The 15,884-nt window shown below is 43.8% G+C and overlaps 1 protein-coding gene across 5 annotated transcripts in view; it reads right to left on the bottom strand.

Moving 5' to 3' along the window:
- Positions 1 to 15,884, bottom strand: part of FAT3 (FAT atypical cadherin 3) — a 673,934-nt gene that overhangs the window by 89,179 nt on the left and 568,871 nt on the right. For 4 of the 5 annotated variants that reach the window (XM_040489605.1, XM_040489603.1, XM_040489604.1 and 1 more), the window contains 4 exons: positions 13,604 to 13,814; positions 4,585 to 8,658; positions 1,108 to 1,304; positions 130 to 283 (listed from right to left, as the gene is read on the bottom strand). In XM_040489605.1, coding sequence (XP_040345539.1) covers positions 130 to 283; positions 1,108 to 1,304; positions 4,585 to 8,658; positions 13,604 to 13,814 — 4,636 coding nt within the window. Of the gene's footprint in view, positions 1 to 129; positions 284 to 1,107; positions 1,305 to 4,584; positions 8,659 to 13,603; positions 13,815 to 15,884 lie in introns of those variants that run through there. The other variant, XM_040489607.1, reaches the window with a different exon arrangement.

Below are 15,884 nucleotides of genomic sequence, written 5' to 3'. Positions count from 1 at the left end.
CTAGATAGCAGGGCATCATATCGATGATCTTGTACGCTAACTACCCACTAGTGACGAGGCCATATGAGAGTTTAACTTCTCTCATGGAATAACAATGGCATTTACCCAAAAAAATAAATTTCACCATACCACTTTCTGGATCTAGAAAAAATTCATTGTTTCCAGATCCGTAGAGTGAGTATCGTATATCTCCATTGGATCCAATATCGGCATCCTTGGCACGGATTTTCAGGATGATTTTATTTGATGGAATATCTTCAGGAAATAATGCTGTGTATGCAACCTGGCAAAGGTAAAGAAAGGTAATTGAATCATTGGTATTTGTGAGGCAATTGCCACATTTTGCATTACAAATGATTTCTTTAAAAATGCATTAATACTGGGGCGCCTGGGTGGCTCAGCCGGTTAAGCATCTGACTTCGGTTCAGGTCATGATCTCGCAGTTTGTGAGTTCAAGTCCTGCATCGGGCTCTGTGCTGACAGCTCAGAGCCTGGAGCCTGCTTTGGATTCTGTGTCTCCCTCTCTCTCTGCACCTCCCCTGTTCACACTCTGTCTCTCTCTCAAAAATAAATAAACATTTAAAAATATTTAAAAAATGCATTAATACAATTTGGGGCCCCTGAGTGGCTCAGTCAGTTAAGCATCTGACACTTGATTTTAGTTCAGGTCATGATCTAACAGTGGTGAGACTAAACCCACTGACCCATGTCAGGGTCTGTGCTGGGTATGGAGCCTGCTTAAGATTCTCTCTCTCCTTCTCCTTTTGCTCCTCCCCAGCTCTCTCTCTCTCTCTCTCTTAAAACAAAACAAAACAAAACAAAACAAAACAAAACAAAACAAAACAAAAACCTCATGATTTTCTTTTTGTGTTTTTTTTGGGTTGGGCAAAATTAGGTACCTGAAGTTGCTACCTATGCTTTTTTTTGTTTATAATGTTTCATCCTAAACTCTACCATCTACCCTCTTCCATCCAATCGGAGCTCACTAATTGAGACAAGAGCAGAAAGTAACCTGGCCTTCAGGAGAATAATGAAATGGGCTTTGATTTAATTTTTGAGAAACAGAGTAAAAAGCAGCAATATATCTGATATACCCACAGATCTTACCTGATCACACACTGGGCTATTGTCATTCACATCACTGACAGTCACTTCTACCATGGCCTGTGTGACAAAAAGCCCGTCGGTAGCAGTGATATTGAGGAAGTAAATGTCTTGTTCTTCTCTATCTAAAGGTCTTTTCACATAGACCTTCCACTCACTCTGCACCAGGCCCAGAGCAAACCTTCCTCGGGGGTTCCCTCCTGTAGAGAAAAAAGTGTTTTTTGAAGATGTGCAATGAAGAGCTTTGATCTACACCTCCAGTGAGAGGCCCGTGTGGGGTCATCCAGCTGCCCCTCCAACTGTATCGTTTACAAAACTGGAAAAAAATTGGCAGTTACTTCCTTTTGATGCTCCTGCAACAAAAGCAGATATTTATATGCTTGGCTTGTGGGGAATGTAAAACAGTAACTTTCCAAGAGAATAAAATGCACTTAGAGAAACTGGGGATGATCTCTTGTTTAGTCCCCCTGAAGGATAATCAAATTCAAACTGTGAACAATGAATCCTCTTCTCAGGATGATACAATTGTCTTCCCATTTGGTCTCGAGAGAGGATGTAGTACACTATAGCTCTTGTTACCAAGACAATTTCATTAGCTGTTGATTATGCAATCAAGGAGAGGCAGTCAGTTCTATTAAGGAATCTTTTAATGAAGGCTTCATCATACAGCTGCGCTCATCTTACAAGGACCGGAGTTTGGGGAAGAAAAGTTGGCGTGACAGAGGAAGACCCATTAGTATTAAGTAGCCCTAAGAGGGGTCATTTCAGGAGCAGTTCAAAGATAAGCACTGCAATTAGGTCGGATTTATCAGAGTGAAGCTTGGGATAGCGGAAGGAAAGGAGAAGAGATGAGGGGGAACAGTTTTTATGAGGCCGAAGCATCGACAGTGGCCCGGCATTATTGCTTTCCCACATCATTAAATTACACGGAGACAAAAGCATCTTGGAGGAGACAGGAAGAGGAGGAGAGAAGAAAACTGCCTTGACCTTCTAGTCCTGAGGAGGGAAACACTGTCACTTTCAAACATGGAGGAAGACTGGACAAGACAACTGGCAAGAAGCCCGGAATCCGGTTAGATCATCACCGTTTTGTTGGTTCGGGCATTCTATAAGTATCTGTTGCTCGCTCTGGGCCAGGCACTATTCCGGGCAGTGGGGCCACAGCCGCAGACAAAACTGGCAGAAACCCCTGCCCCCACAGGGGAGCTCAGGTCCCAGTGGGAACGACCGACGGTACACCCATCTCCTTATTTAAGGAGAGCATACTGCGTACTGGCTGCTGGTCTGTTGAAAAAGTGAATCTTTAAAAGAGTGGAGGGCAAAGACTGTGGTCCTGCCAGAGGGACTGAGGGGGAAGTAGGGGAATGTTAGTGCCGGACACGCACTTTCAAGGTATGGGGAGGGGTCAGTCCGGGGGCCTCAGCGGTGGGGGACAAGCCTGGGATAAATGGACCATATTGGGAACAGAAAGCACAGAAATTGTGAGGGCCACACATTCCCCAAGGACAGTGGTTTTCTGCCGGGAGTGGCTGTGTGCCACGCCCACACCAGGACATTTGTCAGTGTCGCGAGATATTTTTGAATGTCACGTTGAGGGTGGTGGTGGTGCTGCTGCTGCAATCTCCTGGGTGGAGGCCAGAGATGCTGCCTGTCATCCTACAATGCACAGCACGGCCACCTACAGCCAAAACGAGACTTCTCCAGCCCCAAATGTCAGTCGCGTTGAGGTGGAGAAACCTGTTTCTGCTGAGGCTCAGGGTCCTCCCTGGGATATCACTTTCCTCTGCCACTGGCTACGATTCAATTATGCTTCCGTTGAATATTATTTTAGCATGCACAAATTTCACCTCTCCATTAAATGCTTTCAGTGCGGGCCCACATCTTTTGTTAAATAAAATGATTAATGGTCCTTTGTTAATCTGCGGCAGCGCAGCCAAGTTGTGTTACATCAAGAGCAAAAGTTAAACCTAATTAAAATCAGTTGGTGGTTGGCACTGCTAATCCTAACAGTAGCTTTAAGCTACTCTGTTCTCATTACTTCGGTAAAGTTGATGGGATGGTCCCTTTAAATCATCCACTGACAATCCAGAGACAAAGTATAAATAATTAAAGCTGAAAATTGAGCAATTCTTCCCAATAGAAAAGTAGCCCTCAGAATGCCTAAGAAGCTTTTTGTCTGCAACTGAATGCAAATAAACTTAAGTGATGCTTTACTCAACTTTTCTTTCCTTACCACTATCGCTCATGTCTTTTCAGCAGAAATGTACATTTTAATGAAAAAAAAAAGGAAGGTATCAGATAAAGCATGAATGCATAAATAGTTTAAACAGAAAACACCATCAAGAAAACAGCTCTATAAAGAAAAAGGAGAGGAGTGATGGAGAAGAGTGGCAATCCCAGGCATTGACACATATGCTCTCCTGTGGATCTTATTCTGCAGTGATTAATTAACTTTCCCAGTAAAGTGCTTAAGCAGATTCTGTGTCCTGAGGGCATTCTAATTAATTCATTTTTCACTTTGAATAATGTAGTTTTTCTAAAGGGAAGCCACCTGACTACAAGTATTGATGGATTCTTTAAAATCTTTTGGCACTTTGCTTATGTTCTGCCTTTGAATGTCACAACATCAAAATATTAGCTTCAAAACCCTTAAATAGTTTTTAGGAAGACTGTTCTTATACCACCAACCTTCCCATTTTCAGTCTAAAGCCAGTCACCTCCCCATAAAGTTACCCCTGATCAGTGACACCGACATGAAATCCTCTGCCCCTCAGAGCAATGGTGACATTTTTTGTCCACTCTGGGTGACCTCATTTGTCTACCTTGGCGTTTCCACCGACCTGCTACTTACTATTTGGAAAGACAAAACAGAGATCTGAGAAAATGGAGTTCTCTGGAGAAACACTCTTTGATTTACGGAATCACGACTTAAGATTTTTAGCAAAAGGTCAAACCATGCCCTTTAATTTGTATAGGTGGGTACGTGTGCGTGCGTAGGAGTTTTCACTACCAGGAGGAACTTGTAAATGAAGTTTACTGGACCAATTTGACAATAAATCTCATATTAAAAAAAATAAATAAATGAAGCTTACTGGGATTTATTTTCCTTACCAATACAAAAAGTAGGAATTTAGTTAAAATACATTTCCCGTCTCCCCAAAAAAGCTGTAATTTTCATTTTTTAACTGAGATAGTTGGCTGGACTCCTTTTTAAAATGATAAAAGGGGATGCAAAGACTGGATACCAATCTGGGTAATCCGTCATAGGCCAACCAATGAACTCCAAGCTAGGGCTGAGTCAGCAACAACCAAAAACTGAAAAACAGTCTACTTGGAGATCTTTCACTCAGCCCCAGAAAGGTTTTATTACTCTCAGCCCCCTTGTCATCTTCCTTCTTCTCTCCTACTCTTATCCTCTGCCTCTTCCTACCTTTCTTTAGAAAGCAGAGCACCCAGTGAAAGCCAAGGTGGCTGACTTACCTGTAATATGGTAGCTCACTTGGCGATTAATGTCGGAAGTGTCTCTGTCCCATGTGCTGAGCACGGCTACCACCTCTCCAGGAGGGTCGCTCTCCTTCACATTCCCTCGGTACACCTCGTGGGCAAAGACTGGTGCGTTGTCATTTATATCCGTCACCCTGACAGAGACCAAAGCCGTGGATGAAAGAGAGAAGGCCTCTCCCAGGTCGGAGGCCACCACAGAGAAGGTGAAGGCTGGATCTGTCTCGTGATCTAGGTCCTTCAAGGTACTGATCCAGCCTGTGTTGCTGTCAATATTGAAGGCTTCCATTACCTTTTCAGGCTGGGAATCTGAGTGCAGGGAGTAAGTGACCTGCCCATTGGCTCCCCAATCCATGTCGATGGCTCTCACCTGTGTGAGTTTGGTGCCGACAGGCATCCCTTCCATTATGATTGTCTCGTAGCTGGAAGTTTCAAAGACTGGTTTGTTGTCATTCAAATCCAGTACCTTGATATCTACATCTACAGTAAACACAATGTCTACCTTGTCCAGGGGTATGGTGGCTGCTACCTTAAAGTGGAACGCTGGGCTGACTTCATGATCAAGGCGTTTGTCAAGCTTGATTGTGCCTGTTTCCTGCTCTATGACAAAGACACCCCCTTTGTTATTTTCTGGCCGTTCCCCATTAACTGTGCTGAATCTGACACTGTGACTGGGCAAAATTCGCAACGTGTCCACCGTGCTCCCAATGGCTGTATCTTCTGAAACAGTAAAAGAATATTGAGACTGGGTGAATGAAGGCAAGAATGTTTCAGGGGGCAGGACGTGGATATAGACAGGAATGAGGGAGTGCTTTACTGGAATGCCCCCATCTACTGCTTTGACAAAGAATGACAGCACTGTGTTTTTCAGCTGGTTAAAATTGCCCTTAGTGACCATCCAGCCATTGTCAGGATCGATTTCTAGGAGGTCAGCCACCGACACTGAGGCCTCACTATATAGAGAATAGGTAATCCGTGAATTAGCGCCGTCATCTGGATCCATGGCTTGAACCTGAGTGACCAAATGGCCCCTTCCAACGTCTGCCCTGACGCTGGCTCTGTACTCCACTGTCATGAACTGGGGAGCATTGTCATTTTCATCCACAACAATCACTCTCACAGTGCAAAAAGTCGTTCTCCCTCCACCATCAAGGGCCCTCAAAAAAATACTAATATCTCCTTCTAGAGGGTTCTCCCGGTCAAGCCTTTCTGTTGTGATGACTTGTCCATTGCTGTCTATGAGGAATCGATCCTTAGCAAAGTCATTGATGATGGCATAAGTGATCTGTCCATATGTCCCTGGATCCCCGTCTGTAGCTCGAACATGAATTACCTTTGTCCCAGCGGCTGCGTTCTCTCTCACTTCAGCTACGTACGTGCTTTGGGAAAAGGCAGGGCTGTACAGGTTAGCCCCAAGTACCCTGATATGCACCTGTGCAGTGCTAGTGAACAACCCATCAGACACTGACACGTTGAGACTGTACAGAGGCTCCATTCTCTGTTTCCGGTGGTTGGACAGTGTGATGATGCCACTCTTGCCATCCATCAGAAAGCTCGTCCGGTCATTCCCAGATAAAATGCTATACTCCAAGCGGTCAAAATCAGAGCTGTCTGCATCAGAGGCTTGAACACAGGTTACAAAATGGCCCCGGGGGGCTAATTCACTCACATATGATTCATAAATGAGCTGATTAAAAACGGGAGGGTTGTCATTTATGTCTGAGATATAGATATGAACCAGGACCTCACTGCTCAGTGATGGGAAGCCATTATCTGTTGCTCTGACTTTCAAAGTGCAGTGTTGCACTAACTCGTGGTCCAGCATCCGTGCTGTCAGGATTAAGCCACTTGCACTGTCTATGTGAAAATAATCTGTGCTGTTGTAAGTGTCCTGGACAATCTGATAATGTACCAATTTATTATTTTCCGAGTCTGCATCAGTAGAGACAACTTGCAAAACAGGTGTTCCAATGAGAGATGCTTCTGATAATGTTGTGTTATATGTGGGTTGATCGAAAATAGGGGGGTTGTCATTAACATCATTAACCAGCAAGTCAACGGTGACTTCAGCCCTGGCACCAGTAAGGGCATCACTGGCTCTTACCGTCAACCTGTAAACAGATGTAATTTCATAATCCAAAGGACTAACAACTTTCAGGACCCCGGTGTCAAAGTCAATGTTAAACTGTTTGTAAAGATCCCCATCAATAATGATATATATGATGCCTTGGCCTTCTGGACTGGTGGCATTGATGCTTAGAATGGGGGTATCCATTCTGATGTCTTCGTTGATCGATGCTGTATAAAAGGGCTTATCAAACACAGGCATTGCTTTGTTGACGATTGTGATGGGAAGTTCCACAGATGTGGATAAAGAGGGTTTTCCACCATCTTTGGCTAGGATGGTGACTCCATACTCAATGTTAGACAAGTCAGAGTTGAATGCTTCTTTTAAAATAACATTCCCTGAATTAGGGTTGATCTCAAAGTGGCCATAGTCATCCTGTAGGACATAGGTCACTTCTCCATTTGCACCTTTATCTTTGTCAATGGCTGTCACCTGGTAAATCAGAGTCCCAGGCTCAGCATCAACTTGCACAGCAGCATAGTAAGGGAGGCCCACAAAGACTGGGGAATTATCATTTATGTCTTCAATGTTAACCCTCACCACCACTCTAGCCACACGCAGATGGTCTAGCTCGCGGCTGGCTTCCACCACCAGCTCATATAACTCTTGTTCTTCACGGTCAAAGGGGACTCCGGTGGTCTGAATGACCCCTGAGGTAGATTTTATCTTGAACTTATTTCCTGGGTTTAGGATGCTATATTTTAAGGGCTCATTAAGGCGATTTCCAATGGCATTGACAATAGCAACTTTGGTTATGTTAGTGTTGTTCTCTGAGATCGAGGTCGAGTAAAAGCTTTGTGTAAAGTGGAGGCCACTATCCATGGCTTCTTTAACCAAGATGGTGACCACGGCCGTACTGTAGAACTTTCCATCAGATACTTTAACTATCAACATGTAGTGATCTTTGGAGAGGTTGTTGTTTTTTATGGTGAGTACTCCACTGTTGGAGTCAATTAGAAAATGATCCAAGCTGCCTTCCATTAGGCTATATGTCAGTTCAGGGGGCACCTCGGAGTCAGGATCTGTGGCACTAACTTTCAGAACCTCTACTCCAACATAGGTGGGCAGAAGTAAGATGGTTTCAAACACAGCCTGAGTAAAAACAGGCGGGTTATCGTTCACATCTGTCACCTCTATGTTGACTTCAACAGGACTCTCTGCAGTCAGCTGGGGGCTGCCACTGTCTCTCACATGCACATGAAAATGGAAATGGGCAATAGTTTCATGGTCCAGGTTGGCAATTGTTCTGATTGCACCTGTACTGGAATCCACTGTGAAGAACTTCTTGGCCGTGGACTCCACAATTTGATATACCAGCAGAGCATTCCGGTTGCTGTCAGCATCAGTGGCTCGAATCACCAGTGGGCTGTTATCCAAGCTCCTGACGATGCTATTGACTGGGGCAGCCTCACTTAGGCTGCCTGAATATTGAGAAAAGAGAAACACTGGGGCATTATCATTTTCATCAACAATCTGAATATTGACTGTGGCATTGGAAGCCATTCCTGCCATGTTAGTGGCCTGAATGATGAGCTGATAAGAGGAAGTACGCTCGTAATCCAGTGCCTTCCGGGTGGTGATGACTCCAGAATACGGATTTATGGTAAAGATCCCATCGATGTTTCCATCTTTGACTTCATAAATGAGGGTAGACTGACTGATGGCAGAGATTAAAATGACTGACGTTCCAATATCAACATTTTCATTTACTTCTGCTTGGTAGTCTTTGTGAGTGAACTTGGGGTGAGAATTATCAGACATGGTAACGGAAATGCGCACAATTGCAGTGGCAGACATTGGTGGGGAACCCTGATCCGTGACTTTGACCGACAGTACAAACTGACCCGTCGTTGTCATGTCTGGTTCTTTGGAAACGGTGATGATGCCCAGGACTGGTTCAATCTTAAATGTGTTCCCAGTGTTCCCTGCAATATAGAAATCAATGGGGAAATGGGTTACACGTCATGTTTTGAAGATTAGTTCTTCATCTAAAGTCTACTTTACTGCAACATGGCAAGGGGAAAGCAATTATTTCTATCCATTCCATCTCATTCTGAGATAGAATGAAAGACTTTGCTTTTAGGGGAATTCAAAAGTGACTGAAATAAGTTTTTCAGTAAAATTGTAAATTTCGGGTTGGTATCTTCTTAATCCAGGTTAACAACAACAATACAATACTGTGTACAATGCCACTGTGAGAAAGGCATTTTTACCTAAACCAGTGCCATATTCTGTGTACTATGTAATGAGAAAGATAGTTGTGAGAGTTGTTTCAGAACAGTATACCACAGGCATTTGATTGCAGATCATCCCAAAGATAGGCTTTGCTACATGGAACTGGCATTGTTTCACCCCATCAAAACCAACTTCACTCCAAACACTGCTTTGGTGGGGGGGGGGGGTCTTTTGTTCAGGCCTGAAGAATTCCTCCTAAGTCCCTGTTTGCTTTGTAAGTTGGGAGGACTTTGTTCTGACTACCCTTCTGTCGTTCACGCCCACACACCCCAAAAGACACACATGCACACACAGACTTAAAACTAGACATAAATTTTAAGGCAGTCCCTCCAATCTGTAACCATCCTAAGTACTGGAGAGGCTTCCAGAGGAGTAGCAAACTGCTGATCACCTGCACCAGCATTAAAACCAAAAACCTGAGGCATCACCCATCTGAAACTGAGAAACTGGTACCCCACTTTGATGTGTCTGGAGTGGGAAGGCTGCGACCCACGACACTCCAGAAGTTGAGAGCCCTGCCTCTGAAACATTGAGTGGTGTGAAATCTGAGGTTGCCGAGGATGAGGATAAGAGAGGAGTAAAGAATGGGGAATGCAAGACTGAAGGATGTCAAGAAGCTGGCTGAAAAGCAGTGGACAGTGTGAAGCAGAATCCTTCAGGGGCGCCTGGGTGGTTCAGTCGGTTGAATGTCCGGCTTTGGCTCAGGTCACGATCTCACGGTTCGTGAGCCTGAGCCCTGTGTTGGGTTCTCTGTTGTCGGTGCAGAGCACGCTTTGGATCCTGTCTCCCTCTCTCTCTGCCCCTCACCCGCGTGTGCTCTCTCTCTTACAAATAAATAAACACTAAAAAAAATTAACAAAAAAAGAATCCTTCACCAAGTCGCTTTTTGTTTCTCTCATCAGGCTTTCTGATACTTCTCAAAGAACGCATAGGCCTGCGTGTCTAGATTCTTTAAAAACAAAGTTAAAAATTGTGGTTATTCAGTTATACCTGGATTTTTCTTTCTGTTTGAAGTACTGAAGGATGGCAGGCATAGAGACAGCTTCAATGTCATTATTATTAAGACAGACTCCTGCATTGGGAGGCACTTACATGTGTCTCCTGAAATATGCAGCAAATACAGTGGTATACATACTTCTTACTACATACTTATTCAATCAACTTCTCTGTGTCTGAGAATAAAACAGTAATGTTCATAAAAAAACTGCTTATTTTTAAAGAAGAAATTTAATAAAGAGGTAAAGGATTTGATGCCAGCCCCCCAAATATGAGTATTTAACAATGTCATCTTTGGTGTCAGCATGATTTTTTTCCTTGTCACCTCTACATGAGCACTTTGTGAGGACGGCATGAAGTTCAAGGATCTCATGAGCAGGCTTGCAAACGTTCAGTAAATAGTGGCATTGAGCGTGAGTCCAACACTTGATTCATAGACCCTTGCAAGGAGGCGGGAATCATTTTGCTTCAGCATCTCAGAGGAGGAAGATGTAGAGGTTGTAGAGATAATGGTCACCAACACTCAGCCCCAAATGACGAATGCAACAGAGCCAAATGTCTCTGTGCTCCTTGATTGTGGAGTCCCTCTGTGGAGTCTCCAGCTAAGTCCTCCCTCGCTGTAGGCCCAGCACATTCCTTCATGCCCAGAAAGATATATGGCAGGGATGATGGGGAGCTAGCTTCTGGTCTCGAGTAGAACTTCACAGCCCTGCTGTCCCAGGGCTACTGACCTGCCTGTCACACCTGCCTAGATGTTGTGCTCATTGATCATGTCCAAAGTGGGCTCTCGGTCTCTTACCCTCTTTAACATACTGCCTGCCCATTTTCTTAGAATCCACTTCCTGCTTATTCTCTCCTGCTATCCTCAAATCCTTGGAAACTAACCTCTGCTTGTTTTCTTGGAATCTATAGTTAGTTTCTTGTAGACTTCTGGCAAGTGAGCAAAAGCTGAACTTCTCTTCCTTACCATTATTTATCTAGCATATGGCACAGTCATGGCACAAAGAAGGTGTTCAATAAATATGTATTAAATGATTGGATGGACAGGTAGAGCTACAAAAGATTTTTAATTCTCTATCTGTATGCATCTTGGGATCCAATATGCCCCCATCACAACTCAGTTCTTAGTCTTTGTCTCTCCTGTTTCGAAGCCCACCCATGAGCCACTGTTGCACCAAATAGAAACGTGAGCTAAATTAGAAGTTCTGCACTCAAAGTCCACCTCAGTCCTTTGGGTCAAAATAAAAGCTTCAGTAGTCATTTTAGAAGCCAGACAGGGGATAGGAAGTTTATGGCCCACCAGTAACCAGAGTAAAATCTTGCTTATCTGAGGTTTGTAAGAGAACTTAAGGAAAATGTCCTCTTCCCATAACCACTTTGTCGTTTGCTTCAAAATGTTGGAAGCATCTGGGTTTTCCCTCTTTCCTAGCATGATCTGGGAAGGGACTGGCTTGGTCGGGAGCAGTCAGGGGCTAGTGAGGTCTGTCTGTCCATGAAGGAGCCCCATCACCACTTGTGACTTAACTGTGCACACACTGAAATCCTCATCAGCTTCTTACACATACAATCGGGGGTCATTGTTTGAGATTCCATTTTTTGAGATACCAATCATTCCTATGGGTTTTTGGAAAATTCAACTTTTCTCTATAAAAGATGTTTTAAGGAAATAACTTCTCTATTTTTAACCTACTGTTATAGGAATGATGGAATCCCTTGTCTATGCACAGCACCAGGCTGTAGCGTGTGGCTGCTGAAAGATAAGGAAAGCAGTCTTGTCAGCCCGATGGGAAATGACTCTTGGTTTAGAAATTATCTGCCTCTCTAAGACAGTATAAGTAGTAGCCTTAATGACAAATACAAAAAGCAAGTAGACACCATAGACGACACTTAGAAAATGTTAAGTAAAAAAAACAGAAGTAGGACTCCATACCTCAATGATCACAATGATATGAAACGATGCATATGCATGGATGAATACCGGGGAAAGGAAGCTATATATCAGATTAGGGAAAAAAAAAAACCGTAGAAAGACTAAAGAGTTGTTGGATCAGGCGACACTTTCTGTGACGTTATTTAAATATTTGTGTCTTTAAAAAGAAGTTGCCCTATATTATTTGTGGAACTAGAAGAACGAAGATTATATAATCAAATAATTAAACGTTCTTGGGGTAAACAACAGATGCACCATAGCATCTAAAAGAAAAGTGCTGGTCAGGCTTTACGTTAGCAGGAAATACCATAAAAATCTAGAAAAACTATTGGTGAAGTTGCTTGGGGCACCTGGAGTTGTGAACCAGTGTATTTTATTTCTTCATTTTATTATTTTTTTTTGTATAGAGCTTAGCTTAGACTCCTATAAAATGTGGGTGCCTAATACAGGAAACCGTTTTAGATTAGCATTGGATGCAGTGGCTTTTTTAAAAAAAAGAAGACTGTTGGCTTTTCTTTTTCTAATATTTTTTAGCCCCAAACTGTCGTCCTAGCATTCATATTTTAATTCAACCACTCACAAAAATGCTCCACATTTAAATCACGGGAAAGAAGCTTTTCCAGCGCTGGCATAAAAAGAGACAGCATTTGGCTTTTATGCACGACAGACATAATGTTGTAGAACATTTTGGAAATATGTGGCTTGAATATTCAAAGAACGACAGAAGAGGGGAAAGGAAAATAGAACAGGAAAGAGATATTTGTAATTTTTAGGCTCATAGTCCTATCCCTTGTTTGGATTCTCCTCTCCTCTGTCAGAAGTGTCTTCTTCCTTTCTCTATCTTCAAACCATCAGTGAACTATGGTCTTGCCTTATAGATGGTCAAATTGACTTTAAAAATCTCAACTTTAAGGGGCGCCTAGGTAGCTGAACCGGTTAGGCATCCAACTCTTGATTTCGGCTCAGGTCATGATTTCACAGTTCGTGAGATCAAGCCCCGTGCTGGGCTCTGCATTGACAGAGCGAAGCCTGCTTGGGATTCTCACTCTCTCTGCACCCCTGCTCCCCCGCACGCGCGTGCGCTCTCTCTCTCTCTCTCTCTCTCTCTCAAAATAAATAAATAAACAAACTTTAAAAAACGTTAAAAATCTCAAATTTCACAAAATTTGAGCCTGTATTTATTTATCTGTCCAGTTAAGTAGACATTTCAGTGCCTACGACCTACTGCGCTACTCTGATTCCCCTCGGGTGAAGTTAATTTTTGCAAACAGTGGGGGTGTAGGTATTTTTGAAGCCCACCGCTTGCCCACTGACAAGTAAACAAAGACTTGTGGGATCCAATTCATAGGACAGCCTGGCAGCCCTCAAAAGGTGAAAGGCTTTGGTTATTTTAGTCCAAGGCCATGGCTTGTCGACCCATCAGTGAAAGTCACTGAGTTCACCGCTCATTTCTTCTCTCCCTTTCATTCCAGAAAAATCCGAGAATAACACAATAAGAGGGAACTCTCTCCTCACCATCAGTGATGGAAAACATATTACAGGAACGCCAAGAATTCTATACAGCATCATCACGCAAATCGGGCAGTTGCTTGGCCAAGAAATTCTTTGGGAGACATTCCAGTGGTAACGATGTGAATTTCACATGGTGATCAACACTACAGAGGGGCAAATGCCATGCATTATGTTACAATCTGTGCAACAGCTCTCACCTGCTTCTATGGTATATATGAGTTCTGCATTTTCCCCTTTGTCTTTGTCCAGAGCCGTCACCTGCAGAACAGCTGATCCCAGAGCAGCCGATTCAAATACAGATGCTTCATACAGTGGGTTGGTAAAATAAGGACTGTGATCATTAGCATCTTCCACATTCACAATGACTCGGGCCAAGTTTCTTCGATAAGGAAACTCCTGATCTCTGACCTTCAGGCAAAATACAAGAAGCAGCAGGACTAAAATCTTAAATTGCAAGGAAGTCACATGGCTATATCTGTGGTAAATACCAAAGGAGGTAACTCACACCAAGTGCTTGATGCAATCCCGGGCACACAGTAGGTGCTCAGTAAATGATGGTATATCAAGTGAGGACACTAACCGTGAACAAATTGAGAGTAAGGGCCCCATCCATTTTATCGCTCAGCATTCTGACTGACCTACGGTCCATCCTCAGTCTGTGTGTGTGTGGAGCTGATGCCTGGGCATCACCGACACAGCACTTTTCTCTGCACCACCTCCCACCGCCACTACCCCCTTATTTGTGTATATATAGCTGCTAATGGAATGGCAGATGGGGGCTCTTCTGAGAGGGAAACAAAAAAGTTTAATGAAAGAATTAACAAATGCAAAGCAGGCACTGGCATTTATTCATTCATTCAACAAACATTTATTGTCACCTATTATCTGTCAAGTCCTGGCTTCACTCTCTCCTGACTTCAGCAGCGATTCAGATTTGGTCCTTGCCCTCAAGAAGCTAACAGGATCATAGAAATCAGTAAGCAGGTGTAAGGCCTGGTGGTAAGTGCCAGAATGGGAGTGAGGAGTAAGAAGAAGTTAAGGTGGCATTCAGCTTCTTGGAAGAGGTTAACAAAAGCAAGTACGAGTGGTAAAAGGGGGGTGTGGGCCACCACATATTTCAGGCAAGAGCCAACCAATGCCGAGGCCCAAGACCGAGGGGGAGCCCTGATTCCCAGGAAGATGAACCAAATCCTCCTAAAATGTGAGGGCCCCCCCCCCCCCCCCCCGCCTTGTGACTTCACCAAGGAAACTTGCCTGACCGCTTCAAAGTTTCCCCTGCTTTGCATATGCCAGGAGCTTGCAAATAATCAATTCTTTAGCCCTAACCACATGATTTTGCTATAATTTGCTGTAGCACTAATCAAATGTGTGCCTTCCATTTGTTCAATTATAGACTCCATAACTTCAGAGGGATGTGAAGAAATTAGAAAATAGACCGAAGAGAGCCATCAAAGGGAAAGGGCTTTTCAGAAATCGTACCTAGAAGGAACAAGCAAAATGACTTAAAATGGCTTTGCTGGGAGAAAGGCAGCACAGAGGACATGTTTGCTCTAAATAATCAATTACAGAAATGATAAATGATACAGGGTGACCAAACTGAATTTTGAGTTTGTTAAGGAAAGAATGAACAGAAATGACTTGACTAGTGAGAATGGAGTTAGTCGTTGGCGTGAGGTTTCTGCCCCTGAGTAAAACACATGCAGAAGCACCCCAGTGAATGTGCTTAATTTTCCTGTCTGTAGACTGGCCCCCTACACCCAAGGACAGAGCTGAGCTCTGTATATGAAGATTATTGGAATCTAGGTCTGTTCCAGTGGAACATCCAGTGGAATGTGTCTCTTGTATCCTCAGCGCCTAGAGCAGGGCTTGGTACACAGTAGGTGCTGGAGAAATATCTGTTGAATGAATGAGGGTGGATCTGATGGTCTCTATGAGTCCCTCTTCTTCCGCCCCTGGTGTCACAGCTGGAAACCACAGTCAAGGGCATGGCATTCCAGCTTCCTCTTGCCCAAGGGGGTTTCCAGACTTGGGAAGGAAGAGTAGCACGCAGTGGAACATCACCTTCAGCTGCTAGGACACTGGTAGCGTCTTAGTGTGTTTGAAAGCCAGTCAGTACACAAAATTTAGTCTGTGTCTTCCTACTGGTCTTAAGGAACTCAGGGGGTCTGTTAGGCAGTAGCTGTGCAATGCAATGGCCTACAGGCACTTGGGTGGTCAAAGGGACAGATTTTAGGCCATAAGCTAATCAAGGACGTTTCTCTTCATCTCTACTTCCCACTTATGTGAACTCGAGCAACTCCACTTTAAAATTAAAGCAACTTCCATCCACATAATTCGGAGGCTCCATGAACCCCACCTCAGACCTAACTAACACTCTCTGCAGGCTTCGGAGTGTTTTGAGATCTCTCTTGGGTGCCAGTATTCACTGGTCCAATGCCTGTGCAGTAGGTAATGACTCAGTTCCCTACATGCCTCCCA

This window comes from Herpailurus yagouaroundi, unplaced genomic scaffold (genome assembly GCF_014898765.1).
Source record: "Herpailurus yagouaroundi ecotype Mexico unplaced genomic scaffold, PumYag 180, whole genome shotgun sequence".
Taxonomy (NCBI): Eukaryota; Metazoa; Chordata; class Mammalia; order Carnivora; family Felidae; genus Herpailurus; species Herpailurus yagouaroundi.
This window is presented reverse-complemented; position numbering and strand designations above follow the sequence as displayed.